Consider the following 18695-nt stretch of genomic DNA (forward strand, 5'->3'; position numbering starts at 1 on the left):
AATTACACACCATTAAGTTGGCCCACAATTTCTGAAGCTATCCTCCTGTGATCACAGGTCTGAACTCTAGGTCTTACCGAAAGGTTGCCACAGCATTTCCCATTGGCCAGTATAGGTAAATGGACCTGGAAGCAGAGCTGTTGTCTGTCCTGAATATGTCCACTTCATCACCAAGCCACAGGTGAGTCAATGGAATGACATGTTTTATCTTAAACTTTTTCCTTTTCCTAGAAAGAGAATCAAGTATCTATGTTAGTTTAATTGTATTGTAGTTGGAATTGTGGTAAGACCCAGTTCTTCCTGCCTCAGAGCAAAGAATACATCCATTTCTCTCTCCAATCACAGATGCATTTTTAGAAATTGAATGATTTCAGTATTTCTTACCTAGATTTAGTTAAGGAGTAACTATTTTAGTTTGTTTTTTCCCCATAATATACAAAGGAAATTAGTTAATGATTTTTTATTTTAATCAATTACATGTAACATTCTTTCCAGCATAAAAACAAAATATTGCTTCACTTAATAAAATTTCATGTCTGTTATCCATCTCCATGTACTAAAAATTTCACATTAGCTCATTCCAGTAGATCCTTTAGAAAAGTCACAAAGTACTTATCACACAAGTAACTAAAATGATGATACTTTATTCCAATAATTTAGCCAAATAATTAGAACTATGTCTTTCTATCAAACATTCCGATGTTATTATTAGTTTTTAACAAACAATAATCTTTGAAACCTAAATTTCCTTCTTTTGTGATTCTTTTTATAAGTAATTTGCTCCCTGAGAATTCTACATACAAATACAATGTGTTTAATAACTTTTTGTCACTTTCTCCTTTTCATTCTATTTACTGACAGATCTCCCCCCAACATTCATAAATTTTGTATTAGTTTAACCATGTACACAGTTTCATTTAATCACATCAGTTTTCTCAGGTGTCTGCAAAAATCACCAAGCAAGACCTAGTGGCAGCAGTTTCCTCTGGTTAGTGGAGGAGAGCAGCTTCTTCTCATCTCTTCATAGTAATTTAGAAGCTATGAGAGCAGGAGACTGACATGTGTGGCCCCTTATGTCCAGCCTTCTTGTTTCTATAATATTTCTGTAACCAAAGAAAAGATGGCTCTTCTTTTGATAAATGTAATATTTTATTTAGAGAAATGGGTCACTGCATAGTTCACAGGGATCTCATTATGAGTTGCAATACTAATAAGTTAGTTTTAAAATGCTAGAAATATGGGCATAGGCTAACATATCGCTGTCCATGGTAGCTTCCTTGATATACTTTTGCCAGATTTGAACAGCAGAATAATATCTTAAATTAATTCATTTTTAAGTGCGATAAAATATGGTGTCAAAACAAATTGGAAATAAGGTTGGTCCAATAAACATCAATTCTACTTGGCGAGGTATATGCCACAAAGGAAATTTGAGAATAAGAAAAATTCTCCCCTAGGACTATTGCACAGATTGTTTATCTAATTCCAAATGTACATCTCTGAAAACACAAATACAAGCAATATTATACTGACTGGGCAAGATATATTTAAGTACTTAGAAACTATACATATATATGTATACACATATCTAATATATATGTGTATCTTTTATTAGCTTCCATATAAAATAATATGTAAGAACAAGTAATAAAAAACACATAGCCATGATTTAAAACAGAACAAGGAGGTTATATGGAAAGACATGTATGAGGAAACGAAGGAGAATAGTAAAGTACTTATAATCTTAAAAAATAAAGGAAATTATAAATAGCTTTGTACATTAAGACCTTTCCACAGTGTGGACTCTTATAACAAGGAAGGTAAGACACATATACTTACTGTCTATTAGACACAATCAAAAGATTATTGAGCAAGATAAGATATCGTTTATTACTTTTCCAGCCTCTTTTAAGTATCACGGGGCCTTGGCAAACCACGTGTTGCTGTACTCCTCCCACCTCTTCTGACTCAATAGTTTCCATGTTGAAAAAAATGAATTCTCCTGATAAAGATCACCACCTAGAAGAACAAATAGTCAGTGGGTAAGTTATAAAACCGATATTCATACTGAGTTTCAAAGGGTGCACGGTGTTAAAATACAGACTCAATTATCCAAGCATGATTCGGCTGGGCTATAGACAACTTTAAAATGTAACAGAAAATATATCATGTATGAAGGAAACTATTTAAGCATATTGAAGAACTGGAATCTTTTCAGAAGTGGGACCGTTTCTAGAATGGTCAAGGGGAATAGTTTGAAGAAGTGTAGCTGGATGGATCTAGAGAAATGGTTCTCAAACAGTAAATGCTGCAAGACTTTAATGCACTTCCAAAAGTTGTGGTGATACTGTCCAATTAAATTATTTTGCTGCTATTTTAAAACCGATAATTTGAAATATTTTTGAATCCTAATGTAGATATATGTTATACCAGATATGAGATATGCTACTCTGAGAAAATGCCATAACTAAACCTTTGTAAGCTAACATAGTAGATGTGAAGGAAATAATCAGGTTATCTTGATGTTTTAGTTAGGCCTCTGGGAGGGTCTCAGAAATGCCAAGCTTGGTCCAGCTCAAGATACAGTATAGAAAAATTCCTTATGGTTACAAATAAATAAACAAATAAACAACAAAAAAGAACAACAACAACAAAAATAACAAAAATGAAAAAGAAAGCATTCATCAAAATTTGTGAAATTGGTCTTGTCTAGCAAAGGTAGACATTTATCTTGGCTGTGGCAAAAGGGATATGTGGCTCTCCATTAAGTTGTTCATATTAGGATATCAATACCCATTCTGACCTTCTTTATTCCTGAAGGGGGTAAACATTCCTGTTTTATATTTAACCCCTGCCAGGTTACTGTCTTTTTTCAAACATCTCCGTCCCTTTCTTCACTATACTAACTCCTAACATGTGCTAGAACACTCCACCTCTCTTCATCAGCGCTTTATCATGAAAAAGCTATCTCCATTTTTCTCTTCTGATAGTCTTCCTTCTCTTTTCCCAGACTTGGTCATATCAACCCTGTTCTTTCTCTATATTCTGAAACATTCAAGAGTAATCTGAACATTTTTTCTCTCTTATACATAAAAAAATTTGTACCTGTAATAATGCAGTGGCTTTCTGTTTTGTTGTTTTCTTTACTGGGCCCTGCTCATTCTGTTTGGATAAGTAAAATACATAATTATTTAAGTGACAACAGTTCAACCCACAACCTATGTTACACCTTTCAAAGAATAGCCACAGAAATGTCATAGCTTTCACTTACAAAGATACTTGACTCACATGAGTCAAAGAGAGAACAGCCAATAGTTGCCATCAGACAACATTAAGCATAATGTAAAGATAGGTTAAAAAAAATCGTACTAACTCAGTTTCATGATGAACAAAATTGAAAGTAAATGATCATGTCATGAAAGTTGTGCATATCAAATCTGACTCAATGTTAAATTCTGAGAATTAGATTCCAATGAACACTAGGTGTGTTGGAAACAATAACAATTTCCTGAAAACCAGAAAATTCTTAGACTGTAGATTAGATTTACCAGTTTCTTTTAAAAAAAATCTGCAGTCATAGTGGATAAAACAATTGGATTGAGTAAAATAATCCTCAGGCTTAACTTGTATGTTTTTTTTTTCAGTTTATAGAAATCAATCTCCTGTGTAGCTCAAAATATACCTCTCTTCATGTGATAACCTTGTTTCTATGGAAGATTGGTTTTGAATATTGCTATAATGATTACCTTTACAAGAAACTACTCTGAGTTGAGGGTTATTTCACATGATCTGGAAGAATCAAGACAGAACACTTCCTGATACTATTAGTCTACCATGAGAATCAAATTAAATATAAAATTATACCTTTTTCGTAGAGCCTGCAGTGAAGAACTTATCAAAGAAAGTGAAATTTTCGTTCGCCTTCCTGCCTCTAAACACCAAACTGGTGCCTTCAGTGGCCAGTAAGCTACTGAAGTCGGAGGATTCTGTAGTTGTCAGGCTGAAGGACATTGTGATGTCAAGATTCTAAGGCTCATGCCATTGGGCAAGAGTGGCATGTGCAGTTTATTTTCTCTCCCTGTGGCTTTAAAACATTATTTCTGAACATAGGTGGAAGCACAATTGTTTGTAATGAATGACATTTTCACAACTATCAGTATATATGAAGATGTAGATATAGCTGTGTGATATAAATGAGATAGAAGACAGATACATAGATCGATAGATAGATAGATAGATAGATAGATAGATAGATAGATAGATAGATAGATAGATAGATAGATAAAGATATATGTATAATAAGAGGAATATTGGTGTAAATATTGTGAAATGCATATGCTACCATAAAGATTGTGAATTCTTATTTTTTCAGTCTGTCAAGGTTCCATGTGAAAAAGGTACAATGGAAACTTCATTAACACTGTAAAACTCAGAGCTGAATAGAAACAAACTCACAAGGAACTTTAACTTAGAATGGGCTTTACTGACATAGACACAGAAATCATCACACACCAAAGCCAGACAGCTTTGAGGACACCCAGTTATTATTATAAAGTAAACATTATAGAGTAAAGCCTAGAGACAAAGAAATGTGATTGAAACAACCTGGGACATATTCTATAAATCTCAGAATTAATTGTGTAATTAGTATACCAAGGAACTGTAACCATCCTTTTAAATAGTTAAAATTGTGATGATAGCAATAAATTATTCAATCTGCAAACTATATGGTTTAACTGGTATTTGTAATAATTCAGTACTTATTAAGAGCAAAATTCTATCAAATTAAATTTCTTTGTAAAGATTTGCTGCTACTTAATTCTGATTTTAAATGACTGATAATTTGAAGTATGTTACATAAGAGAATATCACAAAGAAATCTATGTATTTACATGCCACAAATTACCATTTATACGTTACATAAATAAATGTGGGGAATATAGTTTTTAGTTAATTATTTAACTAGTTATTTCTCAAAGATTTTAGATGTCTAAATGCCAGACTCAATCTTCCATCTAGATATCTTTCCCTTTCCATACCTTCCTGTCTATTCTACAGCATGGAAACTCTCAAAACGTTCTAGCACATTATTCCTCATGAAGGCGAACTTTATTCTGGCCCAGCTACTTTCAATTTTTCTCATGATTTTCTCCCTTCTCTACTAGACAGACTCGGTCACATAAAGTTGTTTTTCTCTCTGCCCTGAGCTCTGTATATTTGTGCTCTCTCATCAATTATCATAGCTTTCCTTCTATTAATATATTGACTACTCATTTGACAGTTTCTCTACTGTGTCTTACACACACTATTTGAATACTTAAATGTACATTTCCTTAAGTGAATAAAATTTTAATTGAATCGTATGTTACTTCTTTCAAGAAATGTCGAGAGACACCATGTGTTTTAGTTAGAAAGCCCTTAGTCTCCCCAAGTATCAGAGTCAAAGAGAGACAGCAGCCAATTGCAGTCCTCATATGCACACAACAATAATGTAAAGTTATGGTAAAAAAAATGGGAACAATTCAGTTCCATGTTTAACAAATATGGAAGCAAATGATGCATGGAGTGTTGTTCCTGTCTAATCATGATAATGTTAAATTTTGAGGAAAACAATATGCAGAAATCAAGGGAGTTCTTATATTTTAGGTTGCAGTCTGAGCTGTTACAAAAAAATCCTTGTAATCATGGTGCACAAAAAACTGGATTGAGCATAAAAAATTCTCACTTCTAACCTGGACAGAAATTTTTGAATGTTTACAGAAACCTTTTTCCTGTTTAGGTCAACTCATTCTTCTCCCAACATGATAACTCTCTTTCTGTAAGGAATTGTTAGGGAATATTCCTAACATAAATAGCTTCTCAAGACACGAGTGAATTGAGAGTTACTTCACATGATCTGAACAAATCAAGACAGACCACTTCCTAATACTATTTATTAGTCAATCATGAGAATCAAATTTGTTATCGAAATTAACTTTACAATGAGATGTGGAATGGAGAATGTTCAATGGATGTGAATTTTTCTTTTCATTTCAGACACTGAATAACAAACTACTTACAGCACTTAGTAGACCAAGTACTGAAGTCTGAGGACTCTGTACCAGTCAGGCTGACAGTATTTTATGATATAAGAGTAGAGATCTCATGGTCTATCTGACAATGTGACACATGCATATCATCTCCTTCTACCCTTTGGATATATATATATATATATATATATATATATACACATATCCTAACTCTGAGGCCTACAATAAAGGATACATGCTTATGAGTATACCGTAAAATTTTTATAGTAAACCCTAGAGACATAAAACATGCAGAATGAAACAACCTGGTATTTAATCTGTACTCCTCATAATTAACATAGTATGCATTTTATACATTATATTCATAGAAAGATAATGTAAACTTAGAAGGCTTATGGTTTAAAGTGAAGGAATTTGACTGATAGTAATAAATTATGCCTTTTGCAAACTGTATTTTCACTGATATGTGTAATTACACAGAAGTAATTAAGATAGCACAACTCTATCAATCAAAAACGTTTTTCATGGACATTGTGTGCTGTATAACTCTGATTTTGCATAAATACATTACAGTGTTGTAAAATAAAGCAATGCAGAAGAAAATTCTAGAATTTCCTCCTCTTTATGGAGGCAGTGTTTTTCTTCTGGCATTACCATTTTTCCACTCTGATATTCTCTATTCTGTACCCAACAGTCTTGGTCATACCAAGTCTGTTTCTTTTTCTCTCTGAACACTTCCAGATGTCTCTGAACATTTTTTTCTCCAAATAACATTCTTTCTGATAATAATGGAGTAAATTCTCTTTTTAAATTTTTTTACTGTTCCTTCCCTACTCATATGATTTGAATATTTCATGTATATATTTGGTATGTGAATATCACTATGCCCAAAGCATGTTTTATCTTTCAAGAAATATGTACAAAGACACCAGCATATACATAGAAATACTTTAAGATTCCTAACCATCAAAAAAAATCAAAAAGAAACATCCATCAATGTTAGTCATCACACACATTAAAAATAATATAAAAATAGTTTTCAAAATAGTACCAATGTAGTTTCATGATAAGGAATATTAGAAGTAAATAATCATGTTTGGAACTTTATTCTTTTCTAATCAAAATTGATATAAATTATTGAGTGATGTTTTAAAGAATACAATGTATATATTGGAAATAATAACAATTTGCTGAAAATCAGAGATTTCATAGATTTTAGGTTGAAGTCTTACAAGATTACAATAAAATTCTGTGGTTATATTAGGTAAAGCAATTAGATAGTCCAGAATATAATCTTCTCTCATTACTTAGTTATAGAAGAATTCCAGAAAACATTCCCTTGGAAGCTCAATGCATACCTTTCCTCACATGATTACTTTGATTTTTTAGAAGATTGGTACTGAAAACTGTTCCATGAGTAACTCTTCATGACCCCACTGTTGAGTTAAAATTACTTCACATGATCTGGAGGAATCAAGACAAAACATGTCCTCATTTCATTTGAGAATCAAATCAGTTATTGAAAACATACCTTTACAGTGGAGCCTGGAGTGGAGAATGCAGTAATCGTTGTACTATTACCTCTATATTTCCCTTGACTAAAAACCAAACTGATTATTGCAGTTGGTAGATCAACCACTGATATCTGAGGGTTCTGTAGTAACCACGGTGACAGGCCACTGTGATGTCAATGCTTATGTTATATCTGACAAAGTGACACATATACTTCATTACCTTCTACTTTTGGCTTAAAAAATTACTTTTAACAATTGTGAACCACAATTTTTTGTAATGAATAACAGATTTTTCTAACCATATAACAGGTAAATAGATCAATAGATAGATATAAATAATATAGATATAGATATAGATATGATAGGTATGATACATAGTAGAGGTATAGATAGATGATAGGTACATGCATACCTATATACATACATTCATGGATAGATAGATATTGCTTAAAATCAATAGAAATATATTTATGTAAACTACTATACCCCACAATTTAGAAATACAAGACTATTTTCTTTTGCTTACTGTTTTGTAATGAGAAATAGCCCATAATCTCCTTTATTCATCCTTTCTTCATGACAGCCTGACTTTGTCACATCACAGCAAATGGCCCCGTGGCTTACGTACTAAAACTTTCAGTGGAGGATTAATATCTTCAAAAGACAGCACTTCCAATGACAGACGATATTGCTTGTAGACCTAGTCTCTTAAAAGTGACACTACCTACCATTACTGACTTACTTGGAGCTACACTTACAGCAGATAAGCTCATAATGTCCAATCATATACAACCAAAACAGGAGGAACAAAAGTATTAATAAGAGGAGATATGGAGGCAAAGTTTGAAGCAGAGTCTGAAGGAATGGCCACTCAGACCCTGCCCTACCTGGGAATCCAGTCCATATACACACACACACACACAAACACACACACACACACACACACACACACACACACACACACACACACACACACATACAGGTGTGAAATCCAGACAGTATTGCTGATGTCTAGAAGTACAGGCTGACAGGAGCCTGATATAATTGTCTCCTGAGAGGCAATGACCTAACATGACAAATTGACAAATACAGCCAACCATGGAACCAAGAAAGGGGTCCCCATAAAAGCAGTTATAGAAAAGATTAAAGGAGCAGAAGGAGTTTGCAACCCATAAGAATAACAGTACCAACCAACCACAGCTCCCAGAGCTTAACCACTACCCACAGTGTACACTTGGGTAGAGCCATGGCTCCAGCTGCATATGTAGAAAAGGATTGCCTTGTTAGGCACCACAGGGAGGAGAAACCCTTGGTCCTGCCAAGGGTGGACTCCCAGTGTAGAGGAATGTCAATTCAGGGAGGTGGGAAGGTGTGGTGGTTGGTTGGGGAAAGGGGATAACATTGGAAATGTAAATAAAAAATATCTAATAAAAATATAAATGGAAATAATGAAAATGGCCCCACTCGATTTTCTGTGTTAAATGGATAAAATGATGGTATGCTTTTCCTTATGCTTATCAGATGACTGTGTATCAGGTCAAGTGATTTAGTTTTCAAAAGTACTAAATATGAGTTAGGAAAATTCAGCTTACAACTCTGAAACAGAATAAACTGAATGTGATGTTACAAAAATCTGAGACTATGGGATTTGTAATAAATTTCTTTAAAGTTTATTTCAGGAGTAATTTCAGGTTGACTCACTGAGTACAGGTCTCTTGTCAATTCCTAGCAACTATATGAAGAAAGTAACTGTCTCCCATGAGTTGTGCTGTGACCTCCACATGTACTGTGTGCACAGGCATGCTTCCATAATCACTTTCCAAATAAATTCATAGAATAAAATATAGTAAAATATAGTTTTCAGTATTTCAACTTTTCAAATTACTTCAAAATTTGACATTAGATAATTTACAAAAAAAAATAACACAATGCAAAAATTGACACAAGAGAAGGCAGAGCAAAAGGGAAGGACTGGGGTATAAATATCGTTATCATAAATCATAAGTTCAAAGTACTATGCAAAGTAAACAGCTTAGTTCCTCAGTATAGAAAACAATATTAATGGTAGAAAATTCAATGCCTAGAGAAAAATGTATGAGTTAATAACAGTGATTTGGGGCTTTCAATTAGTGAGGAAATCTGCCTATGTTACAGTGTGGTCTAGCATTTTTGAAATTATTGAAAAATATGAATATTAAGGTTGTCTATAATTTTCCATCCTTTGTTGTTTTCAAATATTAATGCCAAATTAGCATTTTATGATGAGGTCTAAGAATAACAATGTATAATTAACAGTTACATTGGTTAAAATATATTGGTTTTTGAATATTTTCAATTTATTTTTGGCCATTCTCAAAATTGCCAATATTTAACTTGACCATTTGTTATTTTGAGCTAAACCTTTCATTCAATACTCAGGTATACATTTTTCTTTGGATAAATTACTTAAAGCTCTTTATTCTGAACTTCATTTTTTTATTTTTTTCCATATTGTCTTTTGAAACAAAAGATTTTAATTTTAATGGTGTCTGATTTTATAAGTTTTGTTATTACTTATTTTCGTATAGTATTTAAGAAGTAGTGTTTATGAAAAATCAGCAAGATTGAACATCTATCTAAGTAAACATCATCTCTTAGTATTTTATTATGTTAGCATTTATGGTTCAGGATATAATAATTCTATGGATGGACTTGAGAATATCATCCTGAGTGTGGCAACCCAGTCCCAAAAGAACATACACCTCTTTTTTTTTATTAACTTGAGTATTTCTTATTTACATTTCGAGTGTTATTCCCTTTCCCGGTTTCCGGGCAAACATCCCCCTAATCCCTCCCCCTCCCCTTCTTTATGGGTGTTCCCCTCCCCATCCTCCCCCCATTGCCGCCCTCCCCCCAACAATCTAGTTCACTGGGGGTTCAGCTTAGCATACACCTCTTGAAAGTGGATATTAGCCATAAAATACAGGCTACCCATGCTACACTCCATATACCCAAAGTGCTGGACTGGAAGGAAAGCAAAAGCATGCATGCTTGAGCCTGGCTTGAAACGGAGAATGGAATGGCAGGGGAAGGCAGACGGTGGGAGAGAGCTGGGTTGGAGCAAGAAACAGGAGAGGAGTATGGAATTCTGGTTGGCTATTGGGAGTGGCATGGGGATGCTTGAACACCCAAGAAGTAAAGAAAAACTGCAACAAAGGTGGGGATGTGAAGTCACCCACTATTGATGTGTGGGGCTTGATATGCAACTTGAGATTTAGTGATGTTTCTTGGATAAATGTAGCTATCTTGTGTATTTGCTGCATAGATGTTCAGAATTACTTTTGATAGATTTTCCCTTTGACGAGTATGAAGGAAACTGCATCTTTTGGTTAACTTTACTTGAAGGTTTCTTTTATTAGATGTTAGAATGGCTACTGTAATTTACTTCTTCAGTCCATTATCTTAGAAATCTAGTGTTTTCTGCATGACTGGATTTGTGGATAGATATTTTTTAATTTGAGATTTGTCTTGAAAATCTTGTTTTTTCCATCTGTGGTAGTTGAGAGTTTTCCTAGGCATAGTAGTCTAGGTTAATGTCTGTGGTGTTTAGAGCTTGCAAAATGTCTGTCTAGACCCATCCAGTTTTTAGAGTTTCTGTAGAGACTTCACTTGTAAGTCTGATAGGTCTGCCTTTATATGTTATATGGTCTTTTCCTTTACCACTTTTAATATTCTTTCTTTGTTATCTTTTATTTTTAACTGATAGCCTTTGAAGTTCATTTCTATTGACAGTACCTCAGTGCTTTTTACTCCTTGTTTCACTTCAATGGCTTCATTACTGAAGAGAGAAAAATTAATTTCTATTCATGTATTACTTCAAATAATTGTTATATTATGAAAATATAACCTTGTCCAAAATAAGAAAGGAAGTCTTCCATACAATAACTTGTTACTAAACTGACACTAGAAAATCAAACCAATGATATTCAGTGTAAAGTGATCCAATAGATCAGAATACTTAAAAAAATTCTTTCAATTTGTATATAGTAAATATAACACCAAAAAAACTGAATAAAGAACACTTATATATAAAACACATATGTTCTCAGATCCCATTCTTGATATTGTGAGATAGTCAGTAATTTCACTCAAAAGACATTACCTGTCTTGATTATATGTACGTTCTTTTTAAGAACTTGATCAATGAATCCAAATATCTTATATATTTATAATTACACTTCATAGTCTTACAATTACATTTGAAAACAGCACAGTTGTTTACATTGCAAAGCAAAAGAGAAATTAATATTAAAATTTTTATGTTTAACATATTTACTATCAAAACTCCTTCTCTTGCTATCAGCATATTTATATTGAAAAATAAATACATACCAATTTTTAGTAAATATAATTATACAGTAAAACAATGAGGTATTAGAATGCTAAAGAACTTTTTTACAGTATAGAATACATAGAAATTATGTGAATTAATTTATAACACAATTAAGACACCTGTTAAAATATTTAATGATTTAAATTGAATACACATATAAATGAAAACTATACAGATATGAAAATATAATCAATTACACAAAACAGGTACACGATTTTTGTGTATTTGAAGTACATGTACAGGTATCAACAATTTGTCCGATATAAATATCCAGTTGAGAGCTTACAAAGATTTCTATAAATACTAAAGTAGACATTCCTTAGTTTTATTTTGTTCTATAAACTTTAATTTAATGTAAATTATAATAATCATAAGACATACTCAAATACTATGTCTCAAACACAGGTTTTAAGTATCTGTTTTCTTTTTTTTTTATTTTGATCATAGGTTTACTGCATCAAGTAAGATACACAAATTGAAAGAATTTTTAAAATTATGACAAAACTTTAACTTTAATGCATTTTAAGATAATTTGTTTGCTTTTCTCCATGCCAAGGAATCCAAGTCAAAGAATTCCTCGGATTTGCAGTAACTGTGCCCATGACTCTTTCTCCGAGGCATGGCCTTCTCCAGGGCTGGGAGCTCCCAGCTCTTCACCCATTCGGCCCATACTAAAATGCAAGAAGGAATTCATACCTCAACTCTGTCAAACATTTCCAACTGACAGTTCTACTTAGTCATGATGCTCCTTTTTCTGGTGTGTATGCTCATACTTCACATAGGATGTAAAGTGTGTGAGAGAGAAAAGATGCCAGAAGTGAGGTTTTCATGTGGCATTTAATTTCCAAGGCCTTAAAAAATCCATTATATGTAGCAGATACCCAGAGAGAAACTCTCTGTACACTAGTGAGGAAAACAAATATAAACTATAGTACACTGAGTTTTTCTCATTGAAAAATGTAAAAATGTGGAAGCAATCCTTCCCAAGCATTTTAGAAACCCCAGCTGAGAGTGGTTTGTAAAACTAGAGTAGCTCTGCTGAAAGCTTTCTCCACAGTGCTCAGAAGTGAGATCCAGGACACTTATGACAAAGCTGTATAGGTGCTCAACTGAGGAGACTAAAACATTAGTGGGGAGCATTGATTTATCTAGTAAGCCCATTCTTCACTGCAAACCAGACACACTGAGCTTCCTGTGATATTCCAAACATATTGTAATTTATAGATCTATCTACTCTCTTCCCTTGCCTGAAATTCTGTTCTAATCTATCGATTACAGTTTACTTCCTTTCATTTTGCTCATAGTTCTGCTTCACAAATAGTTGTCAACTCTTTTCTCTGTATAATAGCTTGAACTTCATCACTATCCATTCCTATGTGAATGAGAACTCTTTAAAATGAAGCGGTACCTTCACAGACTAACTGATTAGAATTTCACGACAGGGGAGAGTGCAATGTTGCATGCCAGAGCCCAATTAACTTACCTTGGGGTAAGTTCTGGTTCTCCTAAATAGCCATTCCTTGCTAACAATGTTTGCTAACTAACACCCTGTGATTAACAGATAGAAAGCTTTTGTGAATTTACTAACTTAGCAGACCACTAACTTTTATGAAATCAAAACCTAAGAATGTCATCAGATGAGTTTACACCTTATAAAATTCCTCCTGCCATCTTCATATAGCTTAATATGTACACACTGACATATATTTTAGGACTCTATTTGTACAGTAAAGGTTTGAAACTACTTCTGTACTGAAACATGGAATTCAGAGTAAATGAAATCTGTGTTCCTGGCTTATGGTACCTCAAAAATGATAAAACAAATTAGCTGTATTTTTTTGCCTTTAAGATGAGAGAAGAGACCGCCGGAACCTGAAAGAAACAGACCGGATAAACAGTTCTCTGCACCCAAATCCCGTGGGAGGGAGAGCTAAACCTTCAGAGAGGCAGACAAGCCTGGGAAACCAGAAGAGACTGCTCCCTGCACACACATCTCGGATGCCAGAGGAAAAAGCCAAAGGCCATCTGGAACCCTGGTGCACTGAAGCTCCCAGAAGGGGCGGCACAGGTCTTCCTGGTTGCTGCCGATGCAGAGAGCCCGTGGGCAGCACTCCACGAGCGAACCTGAGCCTCGGGACCACAGGTAAGACCAAATTTTCTGCTGCAAGAAAGCTGCCTGGTGAGCTTGGGACACACGGAAGCAGAATTTCTCTAGGACCAGGCACATTCTGTGTTTACCGGAAGTCCCACACCCGCGGATCCCGGCCCGCAGCAGCTCTCTGCTCCCAGACCTGGTGAGAGAGAGACCCAACCTCCTGGTCAGGTGGGCACTCCTGAGGCTGCAGAGCAGAAGAGACCACCAACTCTGCTCACCCCTGCCCACATCCCTGGCCCAAGAGGAAACTGTATAAGGCCTCTGGGGTCCCGTGGGGGAGGGCCCAGGAGCGGCAGGACCCCTGCCTGAGACACTGCCGGAACCTGAAAGAAACAGACCGGATAAACAGTTCTCTGCACCCAAATCCCGTGGGAGGGAGAGCTAAACATTCAGAGAGGCAGACAAGCCTGGGAAACCAGAAGAGACTGGTCCCTGCACACACATCTCGGACCCCAGAGGAAAAAGCCAAAGACCATCTGGAACCCTGGTGCACTGAAGCTCCCGGAAGGGGCGGCACAGGTCTTCCTGGTTGCTGCCGCTGCAGAGAGCCCGTGGGCAGCACCCCACGAGCGAACCTGAGCCTCGGGACCACAGGTAAGACCAAATTTTCTGCTGCAAGAAAGCTGCATGGTGAACTCAAGACACAGGCCCACAGGAACAGCTGAAGACCTGTAGAGAGGAAAAACTACACGCCCAAAAGCCGAACACTCTGTCCCCATAACTGACTGAAAGAGAGGAAAACAGGTCTACAGCACTCTTGACACACAGGCTTATAGGACAGTCTAGACACTGTCAGAAATAGCAGAACAAAGTAACACTAGAGATAATCTGATGGCGAGAGGCAAGCACAGGAACCCAAGCAACAGAAACCAAGACTACATGGCACGATCGGAGCCCAATTCTCCCATCAAAACAAACATGGAATATCCAAACACACCAGAAAAGCAAGATCTATTTTCAAAATCATATTTGATCATGATGCTGGAGGACTTCAAGAAAGACATGAAGAACTCCCTTAGAGAACAAGTAGAAGCCTACAGAGAGGAATCGCAAAAACGCCTGAAAGAATCGCAAAAATCCCTGAAAGAATTCCAGGAAAACATAAATAAACAAGTAGAAGCCCATAGAGAGGAGACACAAAAATCCCTGAAAGAATTCCAGGAAAACATAAATAAACAAGTAGAAGCCCATAGAGAGGAGAAACAAAAATCCCTGAAAGAATTCCAGGAAAACACAAACAGTTGAAGGAATTACAAATGGAAATAGAAGCAATCAAGAAAGAACACATGGAAACAACCCTGGATATAGAAAACCAAAAGAAGAGACAAGGAGCTGTAGATACAAGCTTCACCAACAGAATACAAGAGATGGAAGAGAGAATCTCAGGAGCAGAAGATTCCATAGAAATCATTGACACAACTGTCAAAGATAATGTAAAGCGGAAAAAGCTACTGGTCCAAAACATACAGGAAATCCAGGACTCAATGAGAAGATCAAACCTAAGGATAATAGGTATAGAAGAGAGTGAAGACTCCCAGCTCAAAGGACCAGTAAATATCTTCAACAAAATCATAGAAGAAAACTTCCCTAACCTAAAAGAAGAGATACCCATAGACATACAAGAAGCCTACAGAACTCCAAATAGATTGGACCAGAAAAGAAACACCTCCCGTCACATAATGGTCAAAACACCAAACGCACAAAATAAAGAATATTAAAAGCAGTAAGGGAAAAAGGTCAAGTAACATATAAAGGCAGACCTATCAGAATCACACCAGACTTCTCGCCAGAAACTATGAAGGCCAGAAGATCCTGGACTGATGTCATACAGACCCTAAGAGAACACAAATGCCAGCCCAGGTTACTGTATCCAGCAAAACTCTCAATTAACATTGATGGAGAAACCAAGATATTCCATGACAAAACCAAATTTACACAATATCTTTCTACAAATCCAGCACTACAAAGGATAATAAATGGTAAAGCCCAACATATGGAGGCAAGCTATACCCTAGAAGAAGCAAGAAACTAATCGTCTTGGCAACAAAACAAAGAGAATGAAAGCACACAAACATAACCTCACATCCAAATATGAATATAAAGGGAAGCAATAATCACTATTCCTTAATATCTCTCAATATCAATGGCCTCAACTCCCCAATAAAAAGACATAGATTAACAAACTGGGTACACAATGAGGACCCTGCATTCTGCTGCCTACAGGAAGCACACCTCAGAGACAAAGACAGACACTACCTCAGAGTGAAAGGCTGGAAAACAACTTTCCAAGCAAATGGTCAGAAGAAGCAAGCTGGAGTAGCCATTCTAATATCAAATAAAATCAATTTCCAACTAAAAGTCATCAAAAAAGATAAGGAAGGACACTTCATATTCATCAAAGGAAAAATCCACCAAGATGAACTCTCAATCCTAAATATCTATGCCCCAAACAAGGGCACCTACATACGTAAAAGAAATCTTACTAAAGCTCAAAACACACATTACACTTCACACAATAATAGTGGGAGATTTCAACACACCACTCTCATCAATGGACAGATCATGGAAACAGAAATTAAACAGTGATGTCGACAGATTAAGAGAAGTCATGAGCCAAATGGAATTAACGGATATTTATAGAACATTCTATCCTAAAGCAAAAGGATATACCTTCTTCTCAGCTCCTCATGGTACTTTCTCCAAAATTGACCATATAATTGGTCAAAAAACGGGCCTTAACAGGTACAGAAAGATAGAAATAATCCCATGCGTGCTATTGGACCACCACGGCCTAAAACTGATCTTCAATAACAATAAGGGAAGAATGCCCACATATACGTGGAAATTGAACAATGCTCTACTCAATGATAACCTGGTCAAGGAAGAAATAAAGAAAGAAATTAAAAACTTTTTAGAATTTAATGAAAATGAAGGTACAACATACCCAAACTTATGGGACACAATGAAAGCTGTGCTAAGAGGAAAACTCATAGCGCTGAGTGCCTGCAGAAAGAATCAGGAAAGAGCATATGTCAGCAGCTTGACAGCACACCTAAAAGCTCTAGAACAAAAAGAAGCAAATACACCCAGGAGGAGTAGAAGGCAGGAAATAATCAAACTCAGAGCTGAAATCAACCAAGTAGAAACAAAAAGGACCATAGAAAGAATCAACAGAACCAAAAGTTGGTTCTTTGAGAAAATCAACCATATAGATAAAACCTTAGCCAGACTAACGAGAGTACACAGAGAGTGCGTCCAAATTAACAAAATCAGAAATGAAAAGGGAGACATAACTACAGATTCAGAGGAAATTCAAAAAATCATAAGATCTTACTATAAAAACCTATATTCAACAAAATTTGAAAATCTTCAGGAAATGGACAATTTCCTAGACAGATACCAGGTATCGAAGTTAAATCAGGAACAGATAAACCAGTTAAACAACCCCATAACTCCTAAGGAAATAGAAGCAGTCATTAAAGGTCTCCCAACCAAAAAGAGCCCAGGTCCAGACGGGTTTAGTGCAGAATTCTATCAAACCTTCATAGAAGACCTCATACCAATATTATCCAAACTATTCCACAAAATTGAAACAGATGGAGCACTACCGAATTCCTTCTACGAAGCCACAATTACTCTTATACCTAAACCACGCAAAGACACAACAAAGAAAGAGAACTTCAGACCAATTTCCCTTATGAATATCGACGCAAAAATACTCAATAAAATTCTGGCAAACCGAATTCAAGAGCACATCAAAACAATCATCCACCATGATCAAGTAGGCTTCATCCCAGGCATGCAGGGATGGTTTAATATACGGAAAACCATCAACGTGATCCATTATATAAACAAACTGAAAGAACAAAACCACATGATCATTTCATTAGATGCTGAGAAAGCATTTGACAAAATTCAACACCCCTTCATGATAAAAGTCCTGGAAAGAATAGGAATTCAAGGCCCATACCTAAACATAGTAAAAGCCATATACAGCAAACCAGTTGCTAACATTAAACTAAATGGAGAGAAACTTGAAGCAATCCCACTAAAATCAGGGACTAGACAAGGCTGCCCACTCTCTCCCTACTTATTCAATATAGTTCTTGAAGTTCTAGTCAGAGCAATCAGACAACAAAAGGAGATCAAGGGGATACAGATCGGAAAAGAAGAGGTCAAAATATCACTATTTGCAGATGACATGATAGTATATTTAAGTGATCCCAAAAGTTCCACCAGAGAACTACTAAAGCTGATAAACAACTTCAGCAAAGTGGCTGGGTATAAAATTAACTCAAATAAATCAGTTGCCCTCCTCTATACAAAAGAGAAACAAGCCGAGAAAGAAATTAGGGAAACGACACCCTTCATAATAGACCCAAATAATATAAAGTTCCTCGGTGTGACTTTAACCAAGCTAGTAAAAGATCTGTACAATAAGAACTTCAAGACACTGAGGAAAGAAATTGAAGAAGACCTCAGAAGATGGAAAGATCTCACATGCTCATGGATTGGCAGGATTAATATAGTAAAAATGGCCATTTTACCAAAAGCAATCTACAGATTCAATGCAATCCCCATCAAAACACCAATCCAATTCTTCAAAGAGTTAGACAGAACAATTT

The 18695-nt window shown here is 35.5% G+C and overlaps 1 protein-coding gene and 1 long non-coding RNA gene across 6 annotated transcripts in view; one reads left to right on the forward strand and one right to left on the reverse strand.

The window, feature by feature from the left end:
• Tgap1l8 (GTPase activating protein testicular GAP1 like 8) overlaps nucleotides 1–7672 on the reverse strand; it is a 62741-nt gene extending 55069 nt beyond the window's left edge. For 3 of the 5 annotated variants that reach the window (XM_087637241.1, XM_087637240.1, XM_087637229.1), the window contains exons 1-4: nucleotides 3865–3977; nucleotides 3106–3162; nucleotides 1840–2019; nucleotides 78–227 (exon numbers count right to left, since the gene is read on the reverse strand). In XM_087637241.1, the coding sequence (XP_087493367.1) occupies nucleotides 78–227; nucleotides 1840–1982 (293 nt within the window). In that variant the 5' untranslated portion in view covers nucleotides 1983–2019; nucleotides 3106–3162; nucleotides 3865–3977. Of the gene's footprint in view, nucleotides 1–77; nucleotides 228–1839; nucleotides 2020–3105; nucleotides 3163–3864; nucleotides 3978–7560 lie in introns of those variants that run through there. The other 2 variants (XM_087637234.1, XM_087637239.1) reach the window with 2 other exon arrangements.
• Nucleotides 1–13823, forward strand: part of LOC102555656 (uncharacterized) — a 348348-nt gene extending 334525 nt beyond the window's left edge. Inside the window, 3 exon segments of the long non-coding RNA NR_190574.1 lie at nucleotides 58–181; nucleotides 1903–2042; nucleotides 13765–13823. This is a non-coding gene — a long non-coding RNA (uncharacterized LOC102555656).
• The last annotated feature ends 4872 nt before the right edge of the window (nucleotides 13824–18695 follow it).

This window comes from Rattus norvegicus, chromosome 2 (genome assembly GCF_021556685.1).
Source record: "Rattus norvegicus strain SHRSP/BbbUtx chromosome 2, alternate assembly SHRSP_T2T, whole genome shotgun sequence".
In the NCBI taxonomy this organism is placed as follows: domain Eukaryota; kingdom Metazoa; phylum Chordata; class Mammalia; order Rodentia; family Muridae; genus Rattus; species Rattus norvegicus.